The sequence below is a fragment of the Telmatherina bonti genome (assembly GCF_933228915.1).
Source record: "Telmatherina bonti genome assembly, chromosome: 8".
Taxonomy (NCBI): Eukaryota; Metazoa; Chordata; class Actinopteri; order Atheriniformes; family Telmatherinidae; genus Telmatherina; species Telmatherina bonti.
The window spans coordinates 1,200,665-1,215,361 of NC_136626.1; the positions used below are offsets into that span (position 1 = coordinate 1,200,665).

General features: G+C 45.3%; 1 protein-coding gene across 1 annotated transcript in view; it reads right to left on the bottom strand.

Annotated features, from left to right (window-relative positions):
- Positions 1-796: 796 nt before the first annotated feature.
- Positions 797-14,697, bottom strand: part of palm1a (paralemmin 1a) — a gene marked incomplete at its 3' end in the record, with an annotated part of 261,922 nt that continues 248,021 nt past the window's right edge. Inside the window, exons 4-8 of the mRNA XM_079245154.1 lie at positions 13,987-14,114; positions 13,830-13,914; positions 5,090-5,174; positions 4,899-4,970; positions 797-1,365 (exon numbers count right to left, since the gene is read on the bottom strand). Coding sequence (XP_079101280.1) covers positions 797-1,365; positions 4,899-4,970; positions 5,090-5,174; positions 13,830-13,914; positions 13,987-14,114 — 939 coding nt within the window. The remainder of the gene's footprint in view (positions 1,366-4,898; positions 4,971-5,089; positions 5,175-13,829; positions 13,915-13,986; positions 14,115-14,697) is intronic.

Here is a 14,697-nt window from a genome sequence, read left to right on the forward strand (position 1 = left end):
GGAGGTGGTGGAGGAATACAAGTATCTTGGAGTTCAGCTGGACAACAAACTGGACTGGAAATGCAACACTGACTACATCTACAAGAAAGGTCAGAGCAGACTGTACTTCTTAAGGAAGCTGAGATGGTTTAACGTCTGCACCAAGATGTTGCATATCTTCTAGAAGTCTGTTGTGGAGAGTGCAGTCAGCTTTGCAGCATCTGCTGGGGTAGTAGCATCAGAACCAGAGACTTGAAGAGAATCAACAAACTGATCCAGAAAGCTGCTTCTGTGCTTGGAGTAACTCTGGAGCCGCTGGAGCTGATTGTCCAAAGAAGAATGCTGCACAAGCTGATGAAGATGATGGAGGATTCTTCACACCCTCTCCACAACACAGTGATGAAACAACAAAGTGTGTTCAGTGAGAGGCTTCTTCAGGTCCGATGTAAGACTGAAAGATACAGAAGATCATTCCTGCCAGCAGCCAGCAGCCTCCAGAACAAGACCTCCTCTAGTTATTATTATTATATACTACAATGTTTCCCTTTGGGGATTAATAAAGTATTTTTCATTTCATTTCATTTCATTTCCACACACTTGTCAGGCCCTTGTGAACCCAGAAAACATACATGCTAATGCTAATGCTAATATGAGGCACATTGTCTGGAAGAAAAAAATGTCAGAAAGTAAACGGATTCAGGAAAATAGAAAAATTAAAAAACAGTTTTTCTAAAACTAGTGACCAGGACAAGACAGGAAGTGATGTCATGTGGTTAGAAGCAGTGGGTGGAGTCAGAGTTTCATCCATTTTGTTTCCTCACATGATGGTGCAGCATTTATATGGCTGTTTGGTCTTCTTCATCTCCATCACGACTTCCTTGGACTCTCCAGCCGTCTCCCTGTTGCTCTTCATCACCGCTGCAGGTTTATAGGTGGTGGGCGGGGCGGTGAAGGTAGGCGGGGCATTAGAGGCAGCAGGAGGTGGATCTAGCTTGTCATCAGTGTCATCGAGAAGAACCAGCTCTGCCTTAACCGTCCCCTGCAGCCCCAGAACCCGTTTAGTTTCGTCCTCGTCCTCCACATTCTGGTATCCCATGAACACCATGGTAACCGGGTTGTCTGCACTGGCGTCTGCCACACTCAGCTCGCCATGTGCTCTGGTTTCCAGTCCTCTGATCTCCGTTGTGACTTGTGGTGCTGCTCCAGGACCCGGTTCCATGTCTGGTTCAGGACTCGGTTCCTCCCGGACCTCTGCCGTTGGGAGTGAGGTAACTGTGGTGATGGCCTGCGACATCATCGATGCCTCGTCAGCTTTGTGGATGAGTTCTTCCACCTCGGAGAAGCTGAGCAGGTGGACACTGTTTTCGCCGTTCATCTCATGGACGACTGGGAGACAGAAAGAGACGCTGTCAGCAGGAAACCTGGACCCGGACTGGACTCGTTTTCTAGATCTTTCTGTTTTTCTGTGGATACGTTGCTAATTGACGGTCTAGCTCTGGTTCTGAGTCTGTCAGTCTGGATCCAGTTACAGAGGAAAAGTTAAATTTTATAGCATCTAAATCTTCCTGAACTTGATGAAGTCCAGGATCTTCCAGACCTCCACCTGTCTAGCAGGTGGACTTGACTGGGTCCAGTTCACCTGTCCAACAGGTGGTAAGAACACATGAACTGATGATCTAAAACTGGATCCGGATCATCAAATAGTCAGGATGGAAATCGTAACGATGGGATGTGAGGCCATGTGACCTCCAGGTGATCAGACATCAGCTTTAACTCTCAGTCAGCTTCTGTTTGTGTTTATTTGTTTACTTTAATGACGTCACCTTTCTGCTCATCTTCGTAAACTTTGACCCCTTGGTGGGACAGGTCAACAGGAAGCGTGGTGTTAGTAGAAAGAACCCTGGTTTCCCCCGTCAGTCTGTCCCGTTCCACCTTTATCTCCACCGAGTACATGGCTGGGGGGCGGGGTCAGACACAGATTCAGCCACCAATCAGAGCTCAGTTTTCCAAACCACCGACTGCAGTACCGGAACCGGTCTTTACGGGGCAGTACCGGAACCGGTCTTTACGGGGCAGTACCGGAACCGGTCTTTACGGGGCAGTACCGGAACCGGTCTTTACGGGGCAGTAACGGAACCAGTCTTTACGGGGCAGTTCTCAACCAGAGTATTCTCATGGATACTCCGGTTGCTGATCCCAGGTGTTGCATTGCATTATGGGACACAGGAAGTCAGACCAATGGTCCAATCACAGTGGAGAATTTTTTACAGAATCCAAAAATCTTCCAGGACCAGTTGGACTAAACCAGTATGAACCAGCAGAACAGCAGGCGGTCTGGAAAACATTCATACAGCAGGACACAAACTCACAGGGACAGACGGACAGAAATACAGGTGTTAGAGAAAACAAGTGGTTTCACTTCCTGACCCTCTTCACCTATCCCGACCTCGCATGTGGGATGTGAGACGGTTTCTGATGACTATGTGGGCAATACCTGCTGGACCGAACCAATACGGACCAAACATGTTTACACATAATAAACTCACCTGGACATAGGAGCACCTAAAGCATGCCTGTATTTTACCTGTGAAACATATGTAGTTTACCTGTAGAACACCTGGAGTTTACCTGCAGTTTACCTGTAGAACACCTGTCTTTTACCTGTAGTTTAACTATAGAACAACTGTCTTTTACCTGTAGAACACTTGTATTTTATCTGTAGAAAACACTTGCAGTTTACCTGTAGAACACCTATAGTTTACCTGTGGTTTACCTGTAGAACACCTGTATTTTACCTGTAGAACACCTGTAGTTTACCTGTGGTTTACCTGTAGAACACCTGTCTTTTACCTGTAGAACACTTGTATTTTACCTGTAGAACACCTCTATTTTACCTGTAGAACACCTGCAGTTTACCTGTAGAACACCTGCAGTTTACCTGTAGAACATCTGTAGTTTACCTGTGGTTTACCTGTAGAACACCTGTATTTTACCTGTAGAACACCTGTAGTTTACCTGTAGAACACCTGTCTTTTACCTGTAGAACACTTGTATTTTACCTGTAGAACACCTCTATTTTACCTGTAGAACACCTGCAGTTTACCTGTAGAACACCTGCAGTTTACCTGTAGAGCACCTGTATTTTACCTGTAGAACACCTGTAGTTTACCTGTAGAACACCTGTATTTTACCTGTAGAACACCTGTAGTTTACCTGTAGAACACCTGTATTTTACCTGTAGAACACCTGTATTTTACCTGTGGTTTACATGTAGAACACCTGTATTTTACCTGTAGAACACCTGTAGTTTACCTGTGGTTTACCTGTAGAACACCTGTAGTTTACCTGTAGAACACCTGTATTTTACCTGTAGAACACCTGTAGTTTACCTGTAGAACACCTGTATTTTACCTGTAGAACACCTGTAGTTTACCTGTAGAACACCTGTAGTTTACCTGTAGAACACCTGTATTTTACCTGTGGTTTACCTGTAGAACACCTGTATTTAACCTGTAGAACACCTGTATTTTACCTGTAGAACACCTGTATTTTACCTGTAAAACACCTGTATTTTACCTGTAGAACACCTGTAGTTTACCTGTAGAACACCTGTATTTTACCTGTAGAACACCTGTAGTTTACCTGTGGTTTACCTGTAGAACACCTGTAGTTTACCTGTAGAACACCTGTAGTTTACCTGTAGAACACCTGTAGTTTACCTGTGGTTTACCTGTAGAACACCTGTATTTTACCTGTGGTTTATCTGTAGAACACCTGTATTTTACCTGTAGAACACCTGTAGTTTACCTGTGGTTTACCTGTAGAACACCTGTAGTTTACCTGTAGAACACCTGTATTTTACCTGTAGAACACCTGTAGTTTACCTGTGGTTTACCTGTAGAACACCTGTAGTTTACCTGTAGAACACCTGTAGAACACCTGTAGTTTACCTGTAGAACACCTGTAGTTTACCTGTGGTTTACCTGTAGAACACCTGTATTTTACCTGTGGTTTATCTGTAGAACACCTGTATTTTACCTGTAGAACACCTGTAGTTTACCTGTGGTTTACCTGTAGAACACCTGTAGTTTACCTGTAGAACACCTGTATTTTACCTGTAGAACACCTGTAGTTTACCTGTAGAACACCTGTATTTTACCCGTAGAACACCTGTAGTTTACCTGTAGAACACCTGTATTTTACCTGTAGAACACCTGTAGTTTACCTGTAGAGCACCTGTATTTTACCTGTAGAACACCTGTATTTTACCTGTAGAACACCTGTAGTTTACCTGTAGAACACCTGTATTTTACCTGTAGAGCACCTGTAGTTTACCTGTAGAACACCTGTATTTTACCTGTAGAACACCTGTAGTTTACCTGTAGAACACCTGTATTTTACCTGTAGAACACCTGTATTTTACCTGTAGAGCACCTGTATTTTACCTGTAGAACACCTGTATTTTACCTGTGGTTTACCTGTAGAACACCTGTATTTTACCTGTAGAGCACCTGTAGTTTACCTGTAGAACACCTGTATTTTACCCGTAGAACACCTGTAGTTTACCTGTAGAACACCTGTATTTTACCTGTAGAACACCTGTATTTTACCTGTAGAACACCTGTAGTTTACCTGTAGAACACCTGTATTTTACCTGTAGAACACCTGTAGTTTACCTGTAGAGCACCTGTATTTTACCTGTAGAACACCTGTATTTTACCTGTAGAACACCTGTAGTTTACCTGTAGAGCACCTGTATTTTACCTGTAGAACACCTGTATTTTACCTGTAGAACACCTGTAGTTTACCTGTGGTTTACCTGTAGAACACTTGTATTTTACCTGTAGAACACCTGTAATTTACCTGTAGAACACCTGTATACCTGTAAGGCACCTGAGGAACTCCTGTCTCTGACTTACCTCTCTTCATCTCATTGGTCGGTCTGGCTTTGTACACCTCCTGACTTTTGTGAACTTTGCCCCCTTCACTGGCTGAAGAGAAAAGGGGACAAAGACTTTATAGTAATCTAATTACTTTCATCTGATCATCACTTTTACACACAGATTGTAATCCAACAAAACAATGCTGTAATCTTATTATTAATTCTCACCAAAGACCACCTGATCTGACTTTGAAGCTCCGCACACCTGATGGTTGTTGTGGCCTTTGTCCTCGACAGCTGATCCCAATGTGACCTAGAGGGAGTAAGTTCATTACCTGTTTTTTTTTTCAAAACTTTATTGAACAATACAATAATTACAAATTCAAGTAGGAATCTCCACTTACAACAGAGTGACGAAGCACCAAAAGTCTGTGTTTGAACACTTTTAGATTGACAGCTAAAGTAGCCAATCAGAAGTTCCGTTTTAAGTTTGGTTGAGATCACAATGTTGTTAAGTGTTCATTTTCGTGTGTGGAGCTGAGCTCATGGTTGTGACCATAGACATCATATATACGTAGACGCCGCATTGTATCATGCCGCCTACACAGCTGACGTCTCATCGCGCCGCCATCTTGGATGGGTCTCCCATGCGCCTCCAATGCATTGATTTGTAAGGTGTAGGTCCAACCACGGCAAGAACTCCACGGATTTTTACCTGTTTTTCCTCACAGTTTGGTTTGTTACAAAGGGCAGAGACATTGTTATGATACAGATCACTGTAAAACATTAAAAATCAATGTGCTTTTAAGTTAAAATATTTTGATAAGTCCAATAGTTAGGGATCATTAGCTATCTAACTATCCCTTAGTTATGCTGCGATAGGTTTAGACTGCCGAGGGACATTTCCTGGTACACAAGGGCTGCTAACTTTCCACAAATCTTGGAGTAAGATTTAATGAAGACAATCCAAATTTTGCTGTATACAGAACAGCAAGACATTAGACCCCAGGATGTTTCATTTTATGTAGGTTTAATAATAAAATATAGTACTCAAAAGTAACATTACATTATATATATACATAAACACACACACACACACACACACATATATATATATATATATATATATATATATATATATATATATATATATATATATATATATATATATATATATATATATATATATATATATATCCTCTCCCTGAGCCGTCACCTTATGGTGGTGGAGGGGTTTGTGCGTCCCGAAGATCCTAGCAGCTATGTTGTCGGGGGCTTTATGCCCCTGGTAGGGTCACCCATGGCAAACAGGTGTCTAGGGGAGGGACCAGACCAAGCACGGCTCATCGACCCCTATGATGACGACCAACCTGGGCATGAATGTTCCCTTGCCCGGACGCGGGTTACCGGGACCCCCCTCTGGAGCTAGTCCTGGAGGTGGGGTACGAGAGCGAGCGTCTGGTGGCCGGGCCTTCGCCCATGGGGCCCGGTCGGGCTAAGCCCGAAAGGGTTACATGGGCCCCACCTCCCGTGGGCTCACCATCTGCGGGAGGAGCCGTAGGGGTCGGGTGCAGTGTGAGCTGGGCGGCAGCAAGAGGCGGGGACCCTGGCGGTCCGATCCCCGGCTGCAGAAGCTGGCTCTAGGGACGTGGAACGTCACTTCTCTGGTGGGGAAGGAGCCTGAGCTTGTGCGCGAGGTTGAGTGGTTCCGACTAGATATAGTTGGACTCACCTCGACGCATGGCTTGGGCTCTGGAACCAGAACCCTCAAGAGGGGCTGGACCTTCTTCCACTCTGGAGTTGCTCATGGTGAGAGGCGCCGAGCAGGTGTGGGCATTCTCATCAGCCCCCAGCTTGGTGCCTGCACGTTGGGGTTTACCCCGGTGGAGGAAAGGGTAGTTTCCCTCCGCCTCCGGGTGGGGGGACGGGTCCTGACTGTTGTCTGTGCTTATGCACCGAACAGCAGTTCAGAGTACCCACCCTTTCTGGAGTCCTTGGAGGGAGTGCTGGAGGGTGCTCCTTCTGGGGACTCCATTGTTCTGCTGGGGGACTTCAATGCTCACGTGGGCAATGACAGTGAGACCGGGAGGGGAGTGATTGGGAGGCATGGTCCCCCCCCCCCCTCTGAATCCAAATGTTTTGTTATTGGACTTCTGTGCTCGTCATGGATTGTCCATAACGAACACCATGTTCCAACATAAGAGTGTCCATATGTACACCTGGCATCAGGATTCCCTGGGCCGCAGTTCAATGATGGATTTTGTAGTCGTATCGTCGGACCTGTGGCCACATGCCTTGGACACTCGGGTGAAGAGGGGGGCGGAGCTTCAACTGATCACCACCTGGTGGTGAGTTGGCTCAGATGGTGGGGAGGAAGCCGGTCAGATCTGGCAGACCCAAACGTGTTGTGAGGGTCTGCTGGGAACGTCTGGCTGAGTCCCCCGTCAGAGCGAGCTTCAACTCCCACCTTCAGCAGAGCTTCAACCATGTCCCGAGTGAGGCGGGAGACATTGAGTCCGAATGGGCTGTGTTCCGTGCCTCTATTGCTGAGGCGGCCAGCCGGAGCTGTGGCTGTAAGGTCGTTGGTGCCTGTCGTGGCGATAATCCCAGAACTCGTTGGTGGACACCAGCAGTGAGGGATGCTGTCAAGCTGAAGAAGGAGTCCTATCGGGCCTTCTTGGCCTGTGGGACTCTGGAGGCAGCTGATGGGTACCGGCGGGCTAAGCGGCATGCGGCTTCGGCTGTTGCCGAGGCAAAAACTCGGGCATGGGAGGAGTTCGGCGAGGCCATGGAGAAAGACTTCCGGACGGCTTCGAGGAGATTCTGGTCCACCATCCGGCGGCTCAGGAGGGGGAAGCAGTGCTCCATCAACACTGTGTACAGTGGAGGTGGGGGGCTGCTGACCTCAACTCGGGACATTGTGGGTCAGTGGAGGGAATACTTCGAAGACCTCCTCAATCCTACCAACACGTCTTCCCATGAGGGAGCAGAGCTGGTGGACTCAGGGGTGGACTCTCCTATCTCTGGGGCTGAAGTCGCTGAGGTGGTCAAAAAGCTCCTTGGCGGCAAGGTCCCGGGGGTGGATGAGATCCGCCCGGAGTTCCTTAAGGCTCTGGATGCTGTGGGGCTGTCCTGGCTGACACGCCTCTGCAGCATCGCGTGGACATCGGGGGCAGTACCGCTGGACTGGCAGACTGGGGTGGTGGTCCCCCTTTTTAAGAAGGGGGACCGGAGGGTGTGTTCCAATTACAGGGGAATCACACTCCTCAGCCTCCCTGGTAAGGTCTATTCAGGGGTCCTGGAGAGGAGGGTCCGCCGGATAGTCGAATCCTGGATTGAGGAGGAGCAGTGTGGTTTTCGTCCTGGTCGCGGAACAGTGGACCAGCTCTATACCCTCTCTGGGGTCCTGGAGGGGGCATGGGAGTTTGCCCAACCAATCTACATGTGCTTTGTGGACCTGGAGAAGGCTTTCGACCGTGTCCCCCGGGGGCTCCTGTGGGGGGTACTCCGGGAGTATGGGGTACCGGACCCCTTGTACGGGCTGTCCGGTCCCTGTACGACAGGTGTCAGAGCTTGGTCCGCATTGCCGGTAGTAAGTCGGATTCGTTTCCGGTGAGGGTTGGACTCCGCCAAGGCTGCCCTTTATCACCGATTCTGTTCATAACTTATATGGACAGAATTTCTAGGCGCAGCCGAGGTGTTGAGGGGATCTGGCTTGGTGGCCTCAGGATTGGGTCCCTGCTTTTTGCGGATGACGTGGTCCTGTTGGCTTCATCTGGTCGTGATCTCCAGCTCTCGCTTGAGCGATTCGCGGCCGAGTGTGAAGCGGCTGGGATGAGAATCAGCACCTCCAAATCTGAGACCATGGTCCTCAGCCGGAATAGGGTGGATTGCCCTCTCCGGGTCGGGAGTCAGGTCCTGCCTCAAGTGGAGGAGTTTAAATATCTCGGGGTCTTGTTCACGAGTGAGGGAAGGATGGAGGGTGAGATGGACAGACTGATCGGTGCGGCGTCTGCAATAATGCGGACTCTGCGCCGGTCTGTCGTGGTGAAGAAGGAGCTGAGCCAGAAGGCGAAGCTCTCCATTTACCAGTCAATCTACGTTCCTACCCTCACCTATGGTCATGAGCTGTGGGTCGTGACCGAAAGAAGGAGATCTCGTATACAGGCGGCTGAAATGAGTTTCCTCCGCAGGGTGGCCGGGCTCTCCCTTAGAGATAGGGTAAGGAGCTCAGTCATCCGGGAGGAGATCAGAGTAGAGCCGCTACTCCTCTGCATCGAGAGGAACCAGTTGAGGTGGCTCGGGCATCTGGTCAGGATGCCTCCTGGACCTCCCTGGTGAGGTGTTCCAGGCACGTCCCTCTGGGAGGAGACCCCGGGGAAGACCCAGGACACGCTGGAGGGATTATATCTCTCGGCTGGCCTGGGAACGCCTCGGGATCCCCCCGCAGAGTTGGTAAATGTGGCTGGGGAGAGGGAAGTCTGGGCGTCCCTGCTTAGGCTGCTGCCCCCGCGACCCGACCCCGGATAAGCGGCAGAAGATGGATGGATGGATGGATGGATATATATATGTATATACACATATATGTATATACATACACATATCCATGGGTGTGTGTGTGTGTGTATTTATTTTATACTTCATTCATTCTTTGTTAAATGTAATGTCTTCTCCCCACTTGTTGTCTCATGTTTGTCCTTGGTGCAGTACATTAAATCCTCCAGCGCTCTGCTTCGTTACTTATATATGAAGCTACGCTTTTTTCTACTTCTACTTTTTAATCCTGTGTTGCCTGGAGGTCCAACGATCCTCAGGCAACATGGAGGACAAGGATGCCTGAAAGGTAACTCTACTTGGTTCTTGGTGTGCAGGAATAATTCTAATAATAATATAATAATAATAATTCAAATAATTTACTAGCATTTAGTAGATTATTCACTGTGTTAATATTATTTATCAACCAATTATGTAGAAAAGTGTTTTGTTAGTGTGTAATATACATATATATATATATATATGTGTGTGTGTAATATATACGCGTTGTTCCACAAAAAGAGTTTTGTGGGGAAACTACGTTGACGCTGCAGCAAAACTCGACAGCGGAGACCCATCCAATATGGCGGCGACGCTGGTTCACTCTCCAGCGCTCAATGAGGCGTCTACGTATATATGATGTCTTTGGTGTTGCCCATGTGCGTCAACTGGAAAAGAGTGAGTAATGGTCGAAAACGCACACATGCTTATATCTGCTAGGTGTATAGTTTTGTACGTGCTAGAAGGCGTGGCAATAGTATTGATGTCAATTGTAAACCTGTTAATGAGTTAAGTGCACTAATGCCGACAGCCTTGCGGTAGCTCCTTACTACTTAGTATTGTGAGCTATTCCGTTTGTTCTGTCATACTTGTATTTATTACGTTATAATTCAGATATGTTTTGAATTGGCCTTCACAGATTCAGAATTTTTAATTAATCCTAAGCACAAAACTAACTATAAATCCTTTGAATTCCTGACATTAAATTTATCTCATCCAAAATGGAATTGAGAGAAACCGCTCCTTTTAGCATTAGTGTATCGCCCACCTGGACCTTACTCCGAGTTTCTGACCGAATTCTCGGATCTCTTGTCTGAGTTAGTGCTGACTACTGATAAAGTCATTGTACTAGGTGATTTTAATATTCATGTTGACCATGAAAATGATAGTTTAAACATTTCCTTTAGCTCTATTCTAAACTCAATTGGGTTTTCACAAAATGTCCATGGAGCCACTCACTCTCATGGTCATACTCTTGATCTGGTATTGAGACTGATAAGCTCAAAGTATTTCCTCAAAACCCTGTCTTGTCCGATCACTTCTTATTAACCTTTGAATTCACTTTATTTGATTACTCACTGACCAAAAATAAATTCTACTATAGTAGATGTTTATCAGACAATAATATTACAAAATTTAAACAATCAATTGAATCAATTTTTTCACCTCTACCATGTGTTAGCATGACTGAGAGTCCCCCTTTAAGCCTTACTCCTGCTCAGATTGATCAACATGCTGATACTATAACAGCTTCAATGCGTACAACCTTGGATAATGTTGCTCCCCTAAAGAAGAAGAAATTAGGTAAGATTATGAAGGCTCCCTGGTTTAATTCCCAGCTTCGAGCTCTAAAACAGGCGTCAAGGCGTTTGGAAAACAGATGGCGTTCATCAGGACTAGAGGAGTCTCACTTAACCTGGAAAGAAAGTTTAATTGTATACAAAAAAGCCTTACGTACGGCAAGAACAGCTTATTATTCATCATTGATAGAGGAAAACAAAAACAACCCTCGGTTTCTTTTCAGCGCTGTAGCCAGGCTTACTAGGAGCCGGAGCGCTGTGGAGCCATGTATTCCTTTCTCACTTAGCTGGGATGATTTCATGTATTTTTTCAGGAATAAAATTGACACTATTAGAGATCAAATCCACAATATTCTTCCTTCTACTTATAATGTTGAGCCTGTTGTGGTCTCCAAAGCATCCTTAGAACCAGGATCTGACTTGTGTAAATAGTTTCTGTCCTGTCCAACCCTCTGAATTAACTAAAATAATAGCTTCATCTAAACCATCCACCTGTATCTTAGACCCTCTCCCAACGAGCCTCTTTAAGGACATTTTCCCTTTAATTAATACATCACTACTAAATCTTATCAATATGTCTTTAGTGACAGGATATGTACCACAATCATTTAAAACTGCTGTAATCAAGCCTTTACTTAAAAAGCAATCTCTGGATCCAGAGGTGATAGCAAATTATAGACCTATATCTAACCTCCCGTTTACGTCCAAAATTCTGGAGAAAATAGTTTCAGCTCAGCTACATGCCCACCTGAGCAGAAATAATTTATGCGAGGAGTTTCAGTCAGGATTTAGAGCTCATCATAGCACTGAGACAGCATTGGTGAAAGTTACTAATGACCTTCTTATGGCCTCAGACAAAGGACTTGTGTCCGTACTTATCTTGCTTGATCTTAGTGCTGCATTTGATACAGTCGATCATAACATTCTGTTACAGAGACTAGAACAGGTGGTTGGAATTACAGGTACAGCGTTAAGCTGGTTTAAATCATATTTATCTGATAGACTTCAGTTTGTTCATGTAAATGACAAGTCCTCCTCCCAAACTACAGTAAGTCATGGAGTTCCTCAAGGTTCTGTACTTGGACCAATACTCTTCACGCTATATATGCTCCCTTTAGGCAAAATTATTAGACAGCATGGAATAAACTTTCATTGTTATGCAGATGATACTCAACTATACTTATCCTTTAAACCAGATGAAACAAATCAGCCCAATAGGCTACATAATTGTCTCATAGACATAAAGACTTGGATGTCTAGAAATTTTCTCCTCTTAAACTCAGATAAGACTGAAGTAATTCTCTTTGGATCTGAAAAACTCAGAGCTAAATTTTCCAGTTTTGTAATGAACCTGGATGGCTTTACTTTAGCTTCCAGTGCTACAGTGAGAAACCTTGGAGTAATATTTGACCCTGACCTGTCCTTTGGCCCACATATTAAGCAGGTTACTAAAACAGCCTTCTTTCATTTACGTAATATAGCCAAAATTAGGGACATTCTGTCTCAGAGTGATGCAGAAAAACTGGTTCACGCTTTTGTTACTTCAAGACTAGATTACTGTAACTCTCTATTACTGGGCTGTCCTAAATATGCCCTGAAAAGCCTTCAGCTGATCCAGAATTCTGCAGCCAGAGTCCTGACCAGAACCAGCATGAGAGATCATATTTCTCCAGTTTTAGCCTCTCTTCATTGGCTGCCTGTTGAATCTAGAATAGAATTTAAAATCCTTCTCCTTACATATAAAGCCCTCCACAGCCAGGCACCACTATATATCAAAGACCTCATTGTTCCTTATATACCAAGCAGAGTACTTCGTTCGCAGACTGCAGGCTTACTTGTGGTTCCTAGAGTCTCAAAGAGCCAAGCAGGAGGCAGAGCCTTTGGTTATCAGGCCCCTCTCTTATGGAATAAGCTCCCAGTTAGTGTTAGGGAAGCAGACACCCTCCCCACCTTTAAGACTAGGCTGAAGACTTATCTTTTTGATAAGTCCTATAGCTAGGGATGGTTAGCATCCCTTAGTTATGCTGCTATAGGTTTAGACTGCTGAGGGACATTTCCTGATACACTGAGCTTCTTTCTTTTTCTCTTTATCTCTTTCTTTTACCCCCCCCCCTAAACAGTGTTGCATCATTACCATGTATGTCTCCTGTCTCAGCAGGTCTCCCTGGCCGGGAGTAGCAGTTCCTGTTGTCTGTTGTCTTTCTGTCCTCTTCCCCCCACACAGCAGAGGCAGATGGCTGCCTGTCCTTGAGCCGGGTTCTGCCGGAGGTTTCCTTCCTGTTAAAAGGGAGTTTTTTCCTTCCCACTGTCGCCAGTGTGCTTGCTCAGGATGGGAGATTGAGCTGGACTCAACTCAATCTGTTGGTTTCCTTATATAGGCTGTTATGAATTGGCTTTCATTATGTTTTCTTCTCTGTCTGTAAAGCGTCTTGAGATGGCATTGCCGTGATTTGACGCTATATAAATAAAGTTTAATTGAATTGAATTGAATGTTACTTATTTGTGTTACAGAACCACGCTCAATACCAGGACAACCATTGTGAGCTAAAGTTAAATAATAAAGAAGACATCTAAATCATCTCCTACGTGCATTCTTACCAATGCCCTCTGGCGGTCACAACATTAATGGACCAGTCCATTTAGCTCTCCCCACAACAAACAAACAAAAATGTCTTTGGCAAGGCACACAAAAAAATGGCTTGCTCTCTGTCTTGTGAGCAAAAACATCAATAAAAGATAAATAAGAAGGAAAAACTATGTATAAATAATCAAACAGGCAGACTTGTCTATTCCTTAGACTTACTATTTCACTTTTTCATGACCACAATAAAAGCCTCTGCTAAAATGTTACTTACAGTAGAAAGTGTAGTGGTTTGATGAAGTCCAGTTTCCAGAGTGACCAGTTCCTGCTCCTCCAGAGTGACCAGTTCCTGCTCCAGCCTGTAGCAAACATAAGAATTATACTTTGGTTCTGATGAGAACAGAGTCAGAGCTGGATGGACCATGACAAACCTGCTAATGGTCTCCTCGAGGTTCCGGGTCTTGGCTTCATCCTGTTCCAGTTGTCTCTTGACCTCATCGTGTTGTGGGCCAGTAGTTGGGACTCCTTCCAGCAGCCAGCGCTCCCGTAAAGCCTTGGACTAAACACAGAACCAGAACAGTATCATTACAAGATCTGTGATTCTGATATTGGGTTTGTGTTGGTTGTCTACCCAAACAGTAGCCTGGACACAATCCCCACAAAGGCTTCTGTATCTACCTGCTGATATTACGACTGTTAGCATCTCATATTACAGTTGTTAGCGTGTCATGTTACAGCTTTTAGCTGTTCAGGCTACAGCTGTTAGTTGCTGAAGTCAGAGCCGTTACTGAAGAAACACACTCCTCGATGTCAGATCACTTTAACGACAACGATGAGGAAGCCCTGCAACAGTACAACAATATGAACATAAACTAATGCAATTTCAACATAGAAATGCCTAATACATGGCATAGAAACTTAAATTAGCTTAGCAGCGGTTGTAAAACATAAGCAGACTTACAGGAAATAAGCCGGACAGGTAAACATCTCTGTTTTGCAAAGAACAATGTGAAAACACAACTTTATCTGCTAGCTTAACCATATCTTGTGTTTCCCTAGCCTCTAGTGACGCCCAGTGGCCGGTGGAGAAGTCTGCATCCCCCCAGTCCGAATAGCTATAACCATAATAGGTTGACAGACTC